We start from the raw sequence: 20,368 nt of genomic DNA, 5'->3' as shown, positions 1-20,368 counted from the left end.
ATTCCGATAAGCCCTCGCTCGCTAACCCTGACAACCAATGACCAGGGTTCTCGGGTAGAGGCCCCTGTCATCAACATGGGGACAAGGTGCTTTGGGGTAGGGCGCAGAGCCCAGCCCCAAATCACCCACTCCCCCATGTTGAGGGCATGGTACAGTTCGGGGGGGGGGGGGGCGCTTGCTCGTCCCATGCAGTTTTTTCGGCGTGGGGGGGGGTTCCCCTTAAAATCCTTACCAGACCGAAGGACCTGGTATGCTCTTGGAGGGGGAACCAATGCTTTTTTTTTCTTAAATTTGGCATGGAGTTCCCCCTAAAGATTCATACCAGACACAGTGCCTGGTATTGTCAGGGATCAAAGTTGGATCCCTGTTCACTGAAGTCGGATGCATGTTGGACTTCAAGTCACAGGGCAAAGTCTGATCCAAAGTGGTACGACTGTTGTGTCGTACCAGTGTGAACCTGGCCTAAACATGCTGTGGTCAGGAACAGGCGATTGCCATTGGATGCAGAAAGATACATCCAAGCTCAGACATTTGTCCCAGCCATTGTTCGCATACACCCATAATCCCAGCTGCAAGAATCCGCTAATTTTAGCTGATAGAATATGGTGTATGCCCCTAGTTACCTGTGTGAAGGAGGGCTTAGCACAAAGCATGTGGTCAAACACACACTCCTCCACACCCCGAGAAGTAAACCCATCCATAAAACAGTTTCATTTCCGGCACATGCAGGAAATGTTACACTACCATTGGTTGCACTCTCAACCAAACTGTCAAACCATTCAATGGCTGGTGTCATAACTGATCACATGTGCAGCATCATAACAATTATAGATTAAAACAGAGGCAAAGATGGCAGCTTCGTTGGCTGAAAACCATAAGGGGTTTACTTACGCTTTAAGTGGACTACGAAGAATTAATATTCCAATAAATTACTGAATAAACCACAAGTGTTTATAAAAGCAGAACTCCAGGGGAATAATTAAACTACCCTTTAAAAGAGTAGTAAAGGAATTTTTTTTCCCCTGTTCCTAGGTGGATGCAGAATGGGTCCGATGCGGCATCTGTCCTGGGTACCGAGCAATCGAAAACTGCCAATCACTCAGTTTTCACAGCTCTCTGTTCTTCTCCTTCCTCCCTCATTGGAGCACTGAGCAGTGGAGGGGGCATAGCGGGCGACTTAGGCTCTCAGCGAATCACTGAGAGGCTGAGCCAGTTGTCAGTCCAGGCACCTGGCAGATCCCGAATGATGTCCAGATGATGTGGTACCTGGACTGACATTGGTGATATCAGCAGAGAGGGGACCTGAGTCCCCTCTCTGCTGAAAGCGGGTCACAGGAGTGTAAAATGAGCTTCCGTGAACGAGCTTTGGCTGGACTTCTCCTTTAAAGCACTGCAAGAGGTAAATTATCCTTTTTAGGTAGGGTTCCCTTAATTGCAGTTTTACCATCCCGTTACTCCTTCTGCATGCTCACTTACAATAAGGGACTGCTGGACCTGCATTATACATGATAAGGTCATGAGTGTCGCTGCAGGAAGGAGCACCAAAGGGAAGTGGCCCCCTGAGTACCATGTGTGCATGTTTTAGGAGGACCGGACTGTGACCAATGGGAGTAGAAACACTGCATTGATGGTGAGGAATAGTGCCCCATTGACGGAGTCAAGGCGAGGAATGGTTTCTCGTCTATGGTGTCAGGGGGGGAAGAATGGTTTCCTAACATTGGAGGATTAGCACACCAAGGCCAGATAAAGGCAAGCAAAGAGCCACAGTTTGAACATCATTGATTTAGAGCAAGAGGAAAGGAGGCGATACAACATCTCTTCGCCACCTGTCAAATGCACACAAACTAGCCTATAAAACAACGCTACACAAAAGGGCTTGTTTATACTTGCAACGCTCTTTAAAGGACAGTCTGCGGCAGATCGCTATTCAGAGCGGTGCAGGGGCAGCTAATATGCATTTAAAACGCAATGCCTGCTTTTTTGATAGCTGAACATGGTTTGGCTTGTGGTTGCTGTGCAGCCATATTCAAGTACACCCATGTTTGCAATGCTTAGAAGCAAAACATGTAGGTAACCCCATCCAGCCATCTTAAGATGGGTGGCAAAAACACAGCTGTAACCCTAAAACCACAAGTGTACACTATGCCAAAATCAAGCTTTAAGCCTTTGCAATGTGGGGGCCGGGAGAGGGTTTGCCCACAGAGGTTTTCTGTGCATTCCCATGCAGGCAGTCTCATTGATGTAAATTAGGACAAATTGGCTGGACAGACACAGCCACTGCCCCCAACTTGATTTGTCATGTGAGTGTATGGCCCTGAATGCAGAAGAGGACCAGTAAATCTGCTCATGCCATCACATACGCAATATTTCTTCTTCTTCCTGAACATTGTACGCTACCGCCAGGCAAACAAGGCAGCCACGGCTGCTGGGGGGGGAGGAAGTAGGGAATCATCAGTGATGCAGCTTTACCTAGCTCACAACAGCAGACATAGTGCACGGTGAGAGGCAGCACAGCCCCAGTGCTGTAAATTTCAGCTGCTGCCTCCACACACTTCCATCTGCTCTCCCAACACCTTCCTCCCTCTATCAGACGCAGGGTAGACTATCGCCTTTAGTTTCTAAGCGCTCCCTCCAGCATGCCCAATCCCCCCCCGTGGAGTCCTGCATCCAGTCCAGCACAGAGGCAATCGCCGCTGAACTGGAAGCAAGCGAGATGGGGGGGGAGGGCTGGAGTTAGACCAAAGTGAAGAGCCGAGTGAGACCAGCAAGGCACAGGAATGGCATGGCATGGATGACGATCCTCAATGGAAAGTAGGTTATTCTGTCTGTCTGTGCTTTAATTGTAGAGCCTGCTACATGTACATCATGGGGACATGCTGACCACATGATCAATAAATGGGAACAGAGAAGGGAGCAAGGGGGGGGGAAAAAAAAAAAAAAAAGGGAAACATGGAGGCAGTTAAATAAGCTACATGAGGACAGAGCAAAGGAGATGGGGACAAAACAGAAGACACCAACAATAAGGCCCCTTTCACACAGAGTGGACTTTGCTCAGCAGGGGATCTGTGCTAGTACATTATTATACAGGATTTATATAGCGCCAACAGTTTGCACAGAGCTTTACAACATGAGGGCAGACAGTACACTTACAATACAAATCAATACAGGAGGGATCAGAAGGCCCTGCTCGTTAGAGCTTACAATCTAGAAGGGAAGGTCAGGTGGAACAAAAAGGTAATAACTGTGGGGGGAGGGGGGGATGAGCTGATGAACAAAATGAAAATACAGTACAGTACGAAAGATGACCAGTGAGTGAATTAAGAACTTTGTTGTGTCATTTGTTAGAAAGGGGCATATTTTGGAGATGTTGCGGAGTTTGAGGCGGCAAGATTTGGACAGTGATTGCATGTGGTGCTTAAAACACCTAAAACCTTGGCATGCGGGGATAGGCTTATAGTTGTGCCATCAATTTTGACAAAGATCAGGGGAAGGGGAAGGAAAAATTATAAGTTCGGTTTTGGACAGATGGCATTTGAGAACATGGACTAGACTGATATATCTGATAGCAAATTAGTGATACGTGAGCAGACAAAGGGAGTGAGTTGAGGGGTATAGAGATAAATTTGGGTGTCCTCGGCGTAGAGGTGGTATTGGAGGCCATCGAAGGCTATTAGCTGACCCAGGGAGGAGGTGTAGATTGAAAATAGGAGAGGTCCAAGAACAGAACCTTGGGGGACACCAACAGAGAAAGGAAGAGGAGAAGAAGTAGAAATGTAAGAAACGCTAAAGGTGGGGTTGGATAAGTAGGAAGAGAACCAATAAAGAGTACAGTCACGGAGACCAAAGGCACAGAGTTTTATGAGGAGGAGGGGGTGGTCAACCATATCAAAGGCAGCAGAGAGGTCCAGGAGTAGGTGTACAGAATAGTTTCCATTGGTTTTGTCCATTAGCAAATCGTTTGTTAGTTTTAGGAGAGCAGTTTCTGTGGAGTGTTGAGGACGAAATCCAGACTGAAGGGGATCAAGACTGCCATTATCAGCAAGGTGGACACACCATCAGTTGTAGACCAGATGTTCAAGGAGTTTGGATAAGAAGGGGAGCAAGGAGATGTGGCATAGGTTGTTCAAATTAGATGAGTCCAGTGAGGGCTTTTTAAGTATAGACCTGACAAGTGCATGTTTTAGAGAGATGGGGAAGATGCCAAAAGAGAGGGAGAGATTGAATATGTGGGTTAGAGTGTAGCATAGAGCCAAAGGGTGAACGTAGCATTTGCAAGGGAACAGGATCCAGAGGGCAGGTGTTAAGGTGGACGTTAGCAAGTAGTTTAGCAACCTCATCTATAGTGGTGGGATTGAGAGAGGGAAGTAATGATTGTACCTGTGGGCATGAAGTGTAAATCGTGGAGGGTATCTGAACAGTAGAGACCGCATCACAAATTGTATCAATCTTCTGTTTGAAGTGATTGGCGATCTCCTGGGCAGTGAGCGAGTTAGCGGGTGGAGGACAAAGTAGAGTTGATGGTAGAGAAGAGTTGACGGGGACGGGATGATAAGTTGCTAATGAGAGTGATGAAATAGGTCTGCTTGGCAGCGAGGAGGCTGGAGTTGTATTTTTGGAGGGCAAATATATATTGGTTGAAATCTGAAACTTAGTCTTATGCCACAGGCGTTCATGAGCACAACTTTTTTTCTGACTTCTAGTATCATCTGTTTGCCAAAGTTGAAGGGGTCAGGGCCTGATTCTGTGTGTAGTGAGGGGGGCCAGTGAGGCTAGATGTGAAGTGTTGTAGACAGAAATGGCTAGGTTGGTGCAGATAGGGGTGAGATTTTGTCGTAGGGGTTGTCGGTAGCAGAGTAGAGAAGAGAAGGATTGAGGTGACGTAGGTTTCTGTGGGTAACTTTTAGGGGGTTGGAGGGAGAGGAGGTGGAAGAGAGCGAGAGTAAAACTAGTAAGGTGGCGATCAGAGAGAAGGAATAGATAGTTAGAGAGGTTGCATGGAGTGCCAAGGTGAGAGAAAACAAGGATCACGGCTATTGCCTTGAGAGTGAGTAGGAGCATGTATCCACTGATTCAGGTCAAAGGAGGAGGTTAGGCTGAGACGTTTGGCAGTGGCAGGAGTGTTAGTATTAATAGGGATGTTGAAGTGACCCAGAATGATTGTGGGGATTTCAGAAGAAAGAACGTAGGGTAGCCAAGCAGGGAAATCATCAAGAAAGGTTGATACTGGTCCAGGGAGCCTGCAGATGCAGATCACATCTATCCTTGGAGAAGCTGGAGTGAAAAGACGAATGAGGAGAGTGACAGAGAGGGAGGTGGTTGAAGTACCTGAAAGGTGCTATGTGGGGCCTAGAAGGATTCCGACACCTTCTACCTTACGTCCACTGGATCTGGGGGAGTGAGTCCAGAGAAGACCACCATGGGACAGGGCAGCAGAAGATGCAGACGCGGATTCATGAAGCCAGGTTTTGGTAATGGCGAGTAGATTAAATGAGTTGGCGATAGTGGTCGTGGAGATAGGTGAGATTGTTACAGACAGAGCAGGAATTCCAAAGAACACAAGAGAAAGGGAGTCTGGTCTTGGGAAGAATAGAAATGGGAACTAAATTATGTTGATTGCAGCTGCTGCCAGAGGGTGCAGGGCGATAGGCGCATGGGGTACAGTTAAATGATGGAGGCCCGGGATTTGGGGATATATCTTCAGAGGTTAAAAGTAGGAGGGTGAGGGAAGTAATATGGGAGTGGGATTTATACGAAGGGACATACACTAAGGCCCTGGAGATTTTTTGTGAGTGTGGATTTAGAATTAGCAGGAGTTGGTGGGTGCAAGGATACAGGACAGAGCTGTTAAATGGAGTGGTAGAGAGTGCAAGAAGAAAGAGCTGAAGGGGTAAACAAGGTCACCTGATGTCTGTGTGGTATTTTTCAAAGTATGTTTATGTGTTCATTTGCTTTGTGCATTTGCTGAAGGGTCAGAAGTGCTCCCAATTATAGAATAACCCCACTTTGAGAAAGAGCCCCAGTTGCAACTTTAATGTGTCATCAGAATACATATCATCTGCTTATCCAAAAATTTGACCTAAAACTTTTGCTCTATAGTGCGCTTTATGCTTTGCATATACTAGGTTGGTACCAGACCGGGTGGAGTGGTGAAAGGCTGCTTTTGGGAAAAAAGCTATACTTGTATTGTCACTTTGAGTGAAGTGGCTGCAAATATCCAGCAGATGACAAGTGCATGTGACCTCATAAGTTTAAGAGGTCAGATTCTTTGATAAGCAGATGATGGGTGTTATGTCTTGGTGATGGCACACTGAAGTTGCTGCAAACAGCTTGTAGTGGATCTGCACATTTGTCATGGCACAATATTATTGGACTTTTTGTATGATATGTATGTTTTATGCATATTATATATTGTACTAGCACTTTGGAATGTACATACAGTATATTCATTATTCTTGATATCACATTGCACTTTATTGTGGTTCACACTTATATGATAGATGGGTTTACTTTGTTTATAAAAAGGTGCTTTTATCCCATCCATAAGAGCACCCATACATTTTGCAGCATCTCCCCAGCTCTGTTCTATGCATGCACCAATATGCACCTTCGCCTTTGTACACAAAAATCCTTGCATAGGCCCTGAATTCTGACCAGACAGAAGGATGTCAGAGTGTTGGCTATGCTAGCTGAGGCCGCACTGAGAAGCAAAATTTGCGGCCCTGGGTTTAAACTTGATAGGTGGGTGTGACTAAGGAGGTTGACAGATGTGGGGGTGGGCCAAGTCCCTGTTTTGAGGATATGGTGAGGATAATAGGGGCATGTGAAAGGGGTGTGACCTGATGGGGGAGAGTTTGAACCGGATGGCAAAAGGATTACTTTTTTGGGTGGGTGCCGGTAGCTGGTCTTGCCTAGGGCACAAAATAGGCCCAGACTGTACTCCTATTACATGTAAGCTCTTCCTATATATATATTATACTCCTCATATTACATGTAAGCTCTTCCTATACTGTATTGTACTCCTATTACATGCAAACTCTTCCTATACCAGGCATGTCCAAAGTCTGGCCCGTGGACCAATCGCAGCTTGCGTTCCAGTTTAATATGACCCCCTGGTGATTTGATTTGGAGAAATCTATATCTTTTGTGGCCCCCATGGGCGCTGCCTCGGAGGGGGGCGGGACGAGCACCATCAGATTACATACAGTGAGAATCTTCCGTTTACTGTGCGGCCTCTAGAATAGGAAGTCCCGTCTCCTGGGCTGCCATTGGACGACTGCTCTGTCTATAATAGGAGGCGGGACTTTGTATTAAAGAGGCTGGCGAGCAAAGAGATTCTCCTGTATGTAATCTGGCGGCATTCGCTCCGCCCCCTCCCTGTCCCCTCCGAGGCTGCAGATGGCATCAATCAGGCTGCACTGATGGCAATGGAGGGGCTGCAGATGGACACTGACCCTTATTTTGCTTCCCAGTTCTTTAATTACATTTTTTTTTTTTAAATTAAACTTCCCTCTTAAAGTGAAAGTGCGTGTTATACGCAGATAATTACAGTATATCTAAATAACACGCCCAAGTTCATCTATTCACCACACACAGCACAAAGGCATGAGAATTCTTGTTGGGTAGTGTATTAGTGCTCGGATGAACACACTTAGCCCAAATTTTAATGGTTTAAAGAATGTCAGGCAAAATGGTCGGCCCTCGCGCATGTTCACTTCATCAAATCCGGATCTCTTTGAAAAAAAGTCTGGACACCCCTGTACTAGACTGTATTATTGTGCTCCTCCTATTACATAGAAGCTCTATATATATATATATATACATACATACACACACACATTATATTATTCTCACTCTATGTATGGATGGTATTGTATCCCTCCTATACGTTGTATTGTTGTCCTATAACATGGAAGCTCTTCTTATACATTGTACTGTTCTCCTCCTATTACATAAAAGCTCTTCCTATACATTGTACTGTTCTCCTCCTATTACATGGAAACTCTTCCTATACATTGTACTGTTCTATTACATAAAAGCTCTTCCTATACATTGTATTGTACTCCTCATATTATATAGAAGCTCTAGCTATACATTGTACTATTCTCCTCCTATTACATAAAAGCTCTTCCTATACATTGTACTGTTCTCCTCCTATTACATAAAAGCTCTATCTATAGATCGTATTGTACTCTCCTATTACATAGAAGCTCCGTCTACACATCGTACAGTTCTCGCTCTATATATAGCTGTCAGGTAGCCCCGATGATGAACAATGATTAGGGGTGCCGCACCTGCCTCTGCTCATCGCTGAGCCCGTTCACAGTGTCATCTATGGGCACGGAGGTCCCGGAACAGCCCCGGCTGCTCGGAGCCAGCACAGACCATCCTCGGCGACAACCTACAACCACTCTACGAAGGAGAACAGCCATGATCTTTAGGAAGGTCCCGGAGCCTGCCGTCCAATAAGAACGCACAGAGAAGGGGGTGGGGAATATGAGCCAATCGGATTATCGCAGCTGATAGATAACCCCGCCCATCCATACGTCTCCCTCTGGTCACATGAGGCGGCTCACCTTGGAGGAGATTGGAGCACACAGATGTCATGTGACGTCCGGGTGTAGAATTCATATCTATACCGGAGTGCTGTCAGATCCGAGCTTTGCCTGACCTCTTCTGCTGGGACTGCGCTCTCCATCATTGATCTGTACACACCGGGATGTGTGATACAATTGTGTACAGACATATACCTAGGGATGGAGTCCGGGGTCACATCGGAGCACAGTTTGCACTGACCCTCTGCTGGCTGAATCTCTTGCTGGAAGCTGCAGGAACTCATTCATCCATTCATTCATGGGATTACTACCACTAATAAATGACCTCTTCCCAATGTGCAGCGTCATTGGTTGCTAAGATGAAGGCAGCAAGAAAGCATTAGTGGTTTCTAAGATGAAAGTGGCAAGAAAGCATTACTGGTTGCTAAGACTCCAGTGGGATAAAAAGCATCATTGGTCGCTAAGACACTAGCCAGAAAGCAGCATTGATTGCTAAGACACTAGTTTCTAGAAAGTGTGATTGGTTGCTAAGATGCTATTGGCTGGAAGGTGGCATTGTTTGCTATGTTGCAGACAGTCAGAAATAGAAAACATAATTGGTTGCTAAGATGCAAGTGGCTCATAACCATTATTGGTTAGTAAGATGCTAGTGGAAAGAAAACATTGATTGCTATGATGCTAATGGCTAAAAAGTGTCATTGGTTGCTAAGACGCTAGCAACCAGAAAACATAATTGGTTGCTAAGATGCAAGTGGAAAGAAAGCATCATTAGTTGCTAAGACTTTAGAGGGATGAAAGCATAGTCGGTTGCTAAGATGCTACCAACCAGGAACCTTAAAGAGTGACTTTTTTTTTTACACACACTGGTAAAGGAAAATGCATAATGAGCTAGTATGCACTGTATACTATCTCATTATGAAATACATTATAACGAGGTGCTGGCTTCTCACTCGGTCCACACCAAGGGAGCTGACATGTTCCCTTTGCGTGTTTTCCAGGTATCGCGGCTCCAGCGCTGTGAGTGGCCAGATCCGCAATGTTGTCACTCCCACGCATGCATGCAGGAGTTTTCTTCCCGGCAGGGTCTGGCGTCTGCCGGAATTTCAGCCAAGAATCCCTGGTGTGCATGCGCCACTAAGGTACAGGTTTAGGAGATATTCTTTTTACCTACAGGTAAGCCTTATTATAGGCTTACCTGTAGGTCAAAGTAAAAAATTTAACTATTCAACCGCTTTAATTGCTTGGAAAGAAAGATAGATGCTAGCGACCAAAAAAGTCTCATTGGTTAAGACGCTAACGGCTGGAAAGCATCATTGATTGTTAGAATGCTAGCTGGTCGGAAAGCGCCATTGGATGTCAAGCTGCTAGCATCTAGAAAGCATCACAGCAGCCATTGTTTTCTATGTGCCCTTTTCACACCAAAACACCGGTATAATGTAGAGCTGTATTATGCAGCCTGTCAGCATTTTCCCCACAGCTCTGCAAAGAAAAATGTAAACTGTGCAGAAAATACTCTACATGGAAAAAACATCCTCACATCTCTTCAGTCCTACTTGTCCACCCCATATAACATGTAATGATAAATGTCCTGATGTCATCTGAATGTGACAATTGTGTCAATGATGTCAGTTACCATATACAGCCAATTATGTCATCGTCGTCGTCCCCCCCCATCCCCCTCATTTGTATACATTCGGTCAATATCCAGAAATGTGAGGCCAGGGAAGTTTCAAGTGCTGGACTGCGGACAGATCACTTTGATGATTGTCCTCTTCGTGACCAGTGGGAGGATGTACAACACTCAACCTTTATTTTGTTGTGTGTGCTGTGAGGAAGGGGGGAGTTATTTTTCTCCAATAAAGACTACTTTACCAGTGTCTGTGGCCTCAGGTGTTCAGGCAGTCCCATTCATATCTATAGGGATGTGGGGGCTGCACAGACAATTTGACATCTATGTGGGTGCAGTGTGAGTTCACACTGTCTGTGTTCAGGACCCACACTCATGTCAGATTGGGAAAAGAGACCATTGTCTGTACAGCCGCTGCTTCCCAATACAGCACTAGGACTGCCTGCACGTGCATGCACAGGAATCCAGGCAAACATGGCTCTTCACACGGTTGAGAACACTTATTTCCATAAAAGACTTTCTCTAAGGTGTTATTGTGTTTATGTACATTCTAAATTATGCCCTCTTTAAATGATGCAGGGCGAATATCTGGAGGCCTCCTTATTTTAAGTGGGGTTTTCAGATTCTAATAATCTCCTTGCCCACAGACCCCCACAACCACTGGTACAGCGTCATGGGGAAGGGTCCCTTGTTCTCACCAGCATGGGGATAGGGTGGTTTGCCACAGAGTTCCCCTGGCTCGACACCTTCCCCACATTAAGGGCACGTGCATAGTATTTTTTAGAAGGGGGTGCATGCTCCCTGCCCCCCCTCTGCTGGCCAGCCAGACTCCTTGCTTGGATAAGGGTCTGGTTTGGATTTTGAGGGAACGCTATGCTTTTTTTTTTTTTTGCATGGATCTCCTCCTTAAAATCCATCCCAGGTCTAAAGGGTCTGCCAAGAATCCACTACTACCAATGAATGAGGAAATAAAAAATCTAACACGATGTAATAATTCTAAAGAATATAGCAAGCCGAAGACAGCAGATATACATGTAAAACTTATGTAGGGAGATTTGTTTAATCTCTGTGTATCATCTGAGGCTGTTCACTTCACTGGGTGTAGGAGAGAGTTTACATCAACTCTAAGGCATCCCTCAAGCATGTTATTTAAAGAAATAAATGTTTAACTGTAAAGTGGAGTTTCAGACGTTTTTGTGTTTATTAAAAGTCAGCATCTACAAAAAGTGTATCTGCTAACTTTTAATAACCACACACTCACCCGTCCCACAATCCAGCAATGAGGCCGCCCCAACCCTTGGTCCTCTCCCTCGCCTCTCCCCGGCATCACAAGTGTAGGCACCCGGCTGCGACAGCTTGTGGCATCACAGCTGGGTACGCCTGCGCTGCGACTCTTCAATGGCCAGGCAATCTTCTGGGACAAGATTGCGGGGGGGGGGGGGGGACTTCTGCTCGAGTTGCCTAGACGACCCAAGCAGAATTGGGAGCAAGTACCTGTCAAAACTAGGTACCTGCTTCCCTCAATAAAAAATACATGCCAAATGTGGTATGTGAGGGGTGCAGGAGTTCTTAAAGCAGAACTTCCACTTCTGCTTTAAGTCAGGTCAGAACTACTGCCAGAGCCAGCCAAATGGCTCAGGTGAGCCTGGGGCAGAGGGCAGCCCTGGCAGAACTAGATGGGGTAAGTTGTATCACTTAATATCGGCCATGTCATTACTTGCGTGGCTGCTGGTATTGACTGTGGCCTGTTTCTCCCCTCCCACCTCCCTGTCAGTTCTGCTTTACATTTTTACAACCTACAGTAGTTGATATTTTGTTACATATATACAGCATACTTTAAAGTTGAATCTGTATAAGGAGAATGTGTGCTTGCATTGAAAAGTACACCATGAAAAGGTGATTTTCCCTGGGGTAAACTGCAGGCTCTTCTCTCGAGATAAAAACTCAGAGCATACCTGCCAGACTCATTCACTTTACTAATCACTCAGTGTTTGGTACCCCTCTCTGCCGATCCCTCCACTGGTTTCCACTCACCCAAAAAATTTAATAAAAAATACTAACAACTTACAAAGCCTTCCACAGCGCAGCTTCCAGCTACATCCCTAACCTAAACTCAAAATACCAACCTTCATTCCTTCCAAGACCTCCTGCCCTCTAACTCTCTTGCAACCTCCTCCCATGCTCACCTCCAGGACTTTTTCCAAGCCTCTGCTATCCTCTGGAACTCCTAACCCCAATCTGTCCAACTATCTCCTACTCTGTCCACTCTTCAGAAAAGCCTATCCCGCCTCCACCTAACAACTATACTTTTTTTTTCTCCATTAGCTCATCCCTCATAGTTATTACCTTCTGTATCTCTTGACCCTCCCTCTTAGATTGTAAACTGTAACAAGCAGGGCCCTCGGATTCCTCCTGTATTAAATTGTATTGTAATCATTATTGTCTGCCCTTATGTCGTAAAGCACTGCACAAACTGTTGGCAATAAATACATTCTGAATAATTACAACAGCGGAAAGAAAGGTGTAATTCCTAAACTTGCGCAGTAGATGGCTCTTATAGTCCAGATACTGGAACTTGATCGTAAAGTAAAAAGACTTTTCATAGCCATACAATATAATCTGAATTAAAAACACTATTGGATAGAAATGTTTTTACAAGAGAAAAAAATATTTATTGTTTATCTGTGAACAATCTATTTATGGAACTGGTATTTTGCATTATCATCAAATCTTGTTGTTTTTGCATCACATTTAAATAACAATTTAATGTTGATTAAACAGGGAATAAAATAGAATTAACCTCTCGAAGACCAGACATTTTCTGGCACCTTTTGTTCACATGTGAAAACCATTGTTTTTGCTAGAATATTACTTAGAACCCCCAAAACCTTATATATTTTATTAAAGTAGAGGCCCTAGAGAATAAATTGTTGGGTTTTAATTTTTATGTCACACGGTATTTGCGCAGCGGTTTTTCAAATACATTTTTGGAAAAAATATACTTTTATTAAATTGTAATGCAAGAAGACAATACATAACCCAATTTTTTTGTAAAACCTAAAAATGATGCCATGCCAAATAAATAGATACCAAACATGTTATGCTTTAAAATTGTGCACTCCTGCACAATGGCGACAAACAACGTAAACTTTACTATCCATACGCAACATTTTAAAATCCTTTACAGGTTACCGCTTTAGATGTACAGAGGAGGCATAGTGCTAGAATTACTGCCCACGATTGGACGTTCGCTGTGATACCTTACATGCATGGGACGATCGCTGTTTGCTTGTGTGCGGGACCAACGTGCACAGGTTTGCAGGTTTAAAGTGCACGGGGAGATGGGTGCACTTTAAACAAAAAAAAATGTACATTATTATTTTATTTTTACAATGTTTTAATTTTTTTTTTTTATCACTTTTATTAAGATGCCAGTAAACCAAAAGTGAAGTCCTGTTATCACTTCTGGGTTACCATAGCGGAGACCCTATCAAAGCTGATTCTGGGTCTCCGACTAGACGGTGGATTTGCCAGCTAGTAACTCTGGTCTTCCGGTGGGATTGGAGAGCCCTGAGAGAGAGCGATGCAGGTATTTTGTATAAGTTCTGGTATAGCCTACAACAGCCACTCCTTAAAAAGCCCCTCTCAGGGAAACTAGAACTGAATTTTAGGAGGTCAGAAGTGAAAATTGAATGTCAAATACTTACTGCAAATTTTCCTTTCCTTGTGTGCTCCATGTCAGTCTACCACTGAGTATGCCCCGCCCATAACCCAACCTGCAGGACCTAATTCGTAAGGTTGACTCCTTCTCCCACGGTGGTTATGTAGCTAGATTTCCTCACCTGGGTGGGAGTTTGGGTGCATATTCACTCCAGTGAGACTCTATAGGCAGCTGTCCAGGAGGTTGGGACGCTTCTTGAGGAGTGTACAGTTCTTTCTCCTGAAAGGGCCAACCCCTATCCTGATATGAGAATTAGATCACTTTCACAATCCTAGAAGCAATCACTCTGCTCAAAGCTTTGGTCCCCTTGCGTAAACCTCTGGGAACCATAAATAGGCAATCCGATGACCTGAAGCTCAGGGTAGCATTGATATAAAAGTCTTCAGTGTCTCCCCAACATCCAAAGTACTAACTTCTTGTCCATCTTCCTGATGAAAAGTAGGCAACACAATTTCTTGGAATCTTGAGGCCACTTTTGGAATAGAATCTAGCATCAAGTGCAGAATTACTCTGTCCACCCAAAAGTAAGTATGGGATTCTTTGTACTCTAGGGTCGTCAAACCAGAAACCCTCCTGACTGAGGCTACTGCTACCAGGAAAGCCATCTTTTAACAACAAATCCCAAAGCGACAGCTCCATCGTAGATTATTGGAGCAGACTATCAGAGGCCCACTGAGTCCAGGGGAGAGCAGAGATGGCGGATACATGGCCTTTTAGCTGGCTTGCGCTCAGACCCAGGTCGAGACCTCTAGAAGAAAACCGAAGACATGAGAAACTCTGGCTTCCCTGGAGAAAACTTCTCTGGCATAGCATATTCTAGGAATTTTTGCTAGACTTTGTTGCAGACTTAGTTTATGCTGCTCTTCTGTGCTCTCATGAGGGTATCTACCACTCCCGAAGAGCAACCTAAATCCACAAACTCTCACCTTTTAAAACCCAGACTGCTTTCCTGAAGCCTTTTATAAAACTGGACTGGACTGGCGACTGAGAAGATTTTGTACTATGTGACTTGTTAGATGTGAATAGTTTGGTGCATGTTCACTGTTGAAGAAAAACCTGGAAAGGGTGCCTTCTCCACTCAATACACAGACAGGAGAGACCATGGTCCCGATAATCATGCATACAGGCACTGAAAGGTGAATAGAGGAACGCTAGGACAATTCAGCACATTACCACTGTTTGTTCTTCAGCAGAGATAGGCATACTTTGAACCATCAGTAGTTGGGCTTCTAATTACAAACAAACTGAGTAGGGGTCAGATGACTCTGTTTTTTATTTGTCAACCAGCCAAACACTTGTCCTAAGACCTCGTCTGCTGAGATTGGAATTATTATTCCCCAGTTGCTTGAGCAAAGAATTCTTGTAGCACAACTTGAGAGGAGAAGGATGGCTGCCCTTTCAAATATGGCCTGAGGGCACAAGCAACCAAAATGGCACCCATTTTGAAAGAGGAGTAACCAAGGGCCCTAAGACATGTATGGGTGATACAATCCCCAGAATACCAGGAAGCATCCTTACATGGAGCTCTTACCAACTTCTGGATGATTGGCTTTTCACTTTTTCCTGGATTCCAGAGGCTAACCTCCAGTGGAAACTGACTTTTGCACTGCAGTCTCCATTGACTCAGACATTTGCCTTGAGGCAGGAAGCCAGGCTATCCACAGTCACAGAACCTTGGTGTCAACTTAAGCTTTATCTTTTATGGGCAATGCAGTGAATGAGTTCTTCCTTGAGGGACACATCTTCTAATGATAAAATCATGTAACTGGCCAATCCCATAAGGGACATACCGACAAAAAAGGAGTGACTTCAAATGCTGGACACCTTCCTCTTCACAAGAGCATAACTTTGACATCCTGCTGTGAAAAGACGAGTTTTGCGTAATTCTTCTAAAATATAGATTAGTGTTTGCTGTAGAAGGGATTAGAAGAGAATGCCCACATCCCCAATTGACAAAATACCTGGAAAAACCCTCTAATAGGACTTTAAGGGGACATAGACTCCAAATATAAAAGTAAAGTAGTTTAAAAGTACAAAGTTTATTAATACCAATAGTAAAGGGATTTATGCTGTATTAAAACATGGACATATTAATATGGTTGCAGTAAATACATAAGGTGCAAAAATAAAAGATGATAACCACAATTAACTGTAAATGGTACAGCCAAAACAGAATACCCCATGTTTCAAAAGGATTGCATAAATCTTCTTCAGGGTTAAGTAGTTTTATATATACACACACAGTAGTATCTATAGTACAGAAAATTAGGAATAAAAGGGAAATACAATTAGAAATGTACACAGACATCTTATTCATAGAACAGTCTTATTTATAGGCATTTACTAACCATGTGGATAAGGTGGTATATCCTCAATAGCCGCATCATTTAAAACCAAAGAAATTTGCTGCCATGAGACACCAGAAGTCCATAAAAGTGGAAAGTTGTGGACCCCGACCCAGGCTACTCACAAAGGGCACCACCAAAGTCGCCCCAAGGTTATTGGACCAGGGGCATCTAATAGTACAAAACACTGTGATCAGTAATTTGGCTTGTAGTGAAATAATTGTTCAAAATAGCTTTCTGTTGTACCCACACTGGCCTTCAGTGAAGTAGGCTAGAATAGTGGCTTTCCAGAGCACTGGAATATTGAAATAACGATTTCAGATATGGGATCTAAAAAGAGTGAAGATTCAATGGTATCAGGTGAGCTGGAAGGATTGGCTTAGTAGCACTAATTTTTCCTTAATGCATAATGGGTGAGAAACTTACGTAAAGTAATAGCAACAGACAGATGTAGAAAAAGCTCTGCTGATACAATCAGATGGTATCTCGACGGATATACATAGCCTCTAGGTGAAAGCTAAAAAGAAAATGAAATAAAACAGAGCTGATGAGAATTAGCAATATCAATAAAAATGGGTAGTTGCAGGCATGGCAGCCCAAGAAAGTTACCTTATCAGGATTTCTCAGTGGTAGAAATTGAGTGCTTTGAAGGGCGGCTTGCAGTGAGCTGCCCAAATCCATCTGCCTAAAAAATGGTATGGTGGAAATGAGGTCCCTGACCAGATGGGCGTCAAGAGGGAGGGGCAGAGGTAATGGCACCTGAGCCGGCAGAGCATGGCACTGTCCCTCACAGGAGGGTCGCAGGGCCAAATAGAACGAGACACCAGGTACACAACGCGGTGAAAAAGAACGCACCAACATCATACGAATGCCAGCTTTGTGGCTGAGCCCTGCGTCATCGGCCCACCGACGTACAGTGGTGTCATGGCAGCCAGGACGCGTCCCGTGTCATCACGTCACCTAATGAGCAGGCCGACGGCAGCAAGTGTCATTGGCAAACTTTGTGCGCCTGGTTGAGAGAAAGAGAATGAGCTTTAATTCAGTCACCATAGGGAAATTACAAATCTGTCTTTGGAGACACTTGAAATACTTCCACTGCTTATCTTCTATCTTAACATCCCTGACGGTATTCCTGAGTGTGGCTCGGGATGGATTTTCAGTACCAAAAGTGGTAATCCCAAGCCACACTCGGAATCGCATTGCAGGATCCAGGTACAGTTACCTTGTCCTCAGGATCTTGCGATGTCCTTCCGCTGTGTGCGGCGGCTGTGCCCCCGCTCGATGTACCACAGAGCCAGGCTCCGTCCCTGTGACGCACGGGGACGGAGCAAGGTGCCAAATTCAAAAAGTGAAACACACACAATACATACAGTGTAATGTAATCTTACAGATTACATTACTGTATCAAATAATTTCACAACCCTTTTGTCCCTAGTGGTCTGTCCAGTGCTCTGCATGCAGTTTTATATTATGAATACTGTTCTTTTTGCCTGCAAACTGGAGATTGTCCATAGCAACCAAAACCGTCCCTTTACATCAAAAGTGGTTTTAGACCAACTAGAAAACTGCAATAATAAATTAGAATCACTCGCAGAATTGTGCGATACTGATTTGTGAGGAAATTTGTCATCAAACACTGAAAGTAATGACAGCGACAATTCTGCAACTGAGCAAATTTCTGTGTTTTTGATTTGATTACATTATTGAATCATTTATATTATTATTTGTTATAATTATTTATAGTAAATTATATTATAATTTTGTGTTTAAAACTTTAACATACCCGGGATTAGGGATGAGCTTCGAGTTCGAGCCAAACTCATGTTCTACTCGAACATTGCCTGTTCGCCTGTTCAGCGAACAGTGAACAATTTGGGCTGTTCGCAGCAAATTCGAAAAGCCGGAACACCCTATACAAGTCTATGGGAAAAATCGAAAGTGCTCATTTTAAAGGGTAATATGCAGATTACTGTCCTAAAAAGTGTTTGGGGACCCGGGTCCTGCCCCAGGGGACATGGATCAATGCAAAAAAAAGTTTTAAAAACGGCCGTTTTTTCAGGAGCAGTGATTTTAATAATGATTAAAGTGAAACAATAAAAGTGTAATATTCCTTTAAATTTCGTAGCTGGGGGGTATCTATAGTATGCCTGTGAAGGGGCGCATGTTTCTGGTGCTTAGAACTGTCGCTGCACAAAGTGTAATTTGTGCAGGAAAAAAAGTCCTTTAAAATCACTTGCGGCTAAATTGTCGGGTCTCCGTAATACAGAGAACACTCAATGAGTGTTCTCTGTATTAGCCGACAATTCATTCATTCATTGATTAAAAAAAAAAAAGCGTGGGGGTTCCCCTAAATTCAATTACCAGGCCCTTCAGGTCTGACATGGATATTAAGGGGAACCCCGTGTCAAATTTTTAAAAAAAATTGACGTGGGGGTCCCCCCAAATATCCATACCAGACCCTTCAGGTCTGATATGGATATTAAGGGGAACCCCGCATCAAATTTTAAAAAAAAATTGACGTGGGGGTCCCCCTAAAAATCCATATCAGACCCTTTATCCGAGCACGCAACCTGGCAGGCCGCAGGAAAAGAGGGGGGGACGAGAGAGCGGCCCCCCCTCCCTCCTGAACCGTACCAGGCCACATACCCTCAACATTGGGAGGATGCTTTGGGGGTCTGTGACCCCTCAAAGCACCTTGTCCCCATGTTGATAAGGACAAGGGCCTCATCCCCACAACCCTTGCCGGTGGTTGTGAGGGTCTGTGGGCGGGGGGCTTATCAGAATCTGGAAGCCCCCTTTAACAAGGGGACCCCCAGATCCCGCCCCCCCCTGTTTGAAATGGTAAGGGGGTACAAAAGTACCCCTACCATTTCACAAAGAAAGTGTCAAAATGGTTAAATAAGACAAACACACTTTTGAAAAATTCCTTTATTAAAAATGAAAAAAAAAAAGATTCCAGCGGTGCTAATCCACTCTTGCTATCCAGCGACGGATCTCCGGGGTCCAGCGATGGATGATCATATCCAGCGACGGGGGAATCTCTCAGTCCAGCGCTGTCCATACATCCTTCTTCTGTCTCCTCTCCGGAGACACTGCAGAGAGCACAGCGCTGACGTTTCTTATATTGGGAGGGCGGGGCCACCCGTCACCTGACCCCGCCCCTCTGACGCTGGAGAGGGAAGCCAGGGGTTCCCCAGTGACGTGTGGGTGACCCCGCCCCTTCTGATGTAACGGAAACCTGCGTTACATCAGAGGGGGCGGGGTCACCCACACGTCACTGGGGAACCTGACGGGTGGCCCCGCCCTCCCAATATAAGAAACGTCAGCGCTGTGCTCTCTGCAGTGTCTCCGGAGAGGAGACAGAAGAAGGATGTATGGACAGCGCTGGACTGAGAGATTCCCCCGTCGCTGGATATGATCATCCATCGCTGGACCCCGGAGATCCGTCGCTGGATAGCAAGAGTGGATTAGCACCGCTGGAATCTTTTTTTTTTTTTTTTCATTTTTAATAAAGGAATTTTTCAAAAGTGTGTTTGTCTTATTTAACCATTTTGACACTTTCTTTGTGAAATGGTAGGGGTACTTTTGTACCCCCTTACCATTTCAAACAGGGGGGGGGGCCGGGATCTGGGGGTCCCCTTGTTAAAGGGGGCTTCCAGATTCTGATAAGCCCCCCGCCCGCAGACCCTCACAACCAACGGCCGGGTTGTGAGGATGAGGCCCTTGTCCTTATCAACATGGGGACAAGGTGCTTTGAGGGGTCACAGACCCCCAAAGCATCCTCCCAATGTTGAGGGTATGTGGCCTGGTACGGTTCAGGAGGGAGGGGGGGCCGCTCTCTCGTCCCCCCCTCTTTTCCTGCGGCCTGCCAGGTTGCGTGCTCGGATAAAGGGTCTGATATGGATTTTTAGGGGGACCCCCACGTCAATTTTTTTTTTTTAATTTGTTGCGGGGTTCCCCTTAATATCCATATCAGACCTGAAGGGTCTGGTATGGATATTTGGGGGGACCCCCACGTAAATTTTTTTTTTTAAATTTGACACGGGGTTCCCCTTAATATCCATGTCAGACCTGAAGGGCCTGGTAATTGAATTTAGGGGAACCCCCACGCTTTTTTTTTATT

At 44.9% G+C, this 20,368-nt stretch overlaps 1 protein-coding gene across 1 annotated transcript in view; it reads right to left on the bottom strand.

The window, feature by feature from the left end:
• The window catches only part of IVD (isovaleryl-CoA dehydrogenase), a 70,373-nt gene extending 61,901 nt beyond the window's left edge, over window positions 1-8,472 (bottom strand). The window contains exon 1 of the mRNA XM_077464882.1: window positions 8,292-8,472. Within this exon, the coding sequence (XP_077321008.1) occupies window positions 8,292-8,429 (138 nt within the window). The 5' untranslated portion in view covers window positions 8,430-8,472. The remainder of the gene's footprint in view (window positions 1-8,291) is intronic.
• Window positions 8,473-20,368: the final 11,896 nt, after the last annotated feature.

This window comes from Lithobates pipiens, unplaced genomic scaffold (assembly GCF_037356315.1).
Source record: "Lithobates pipiens isolate NorthernLeopardFrog02 unplaced genomic scaffold, aLitPip1_a1.2 Scaffold_30, whole genome shotgun sequence".
In the NCBI taxonomy this organism is placed as follows: domain Eukaryota; kingdom Metazoa; phylum Chordata; class Amphibia; order Anura; family Ranidae; genus Lithobates; species Lithobates pipiens.
This window is presented reverse-complemented; position numbering and strand designations above follow the sequence as displayed.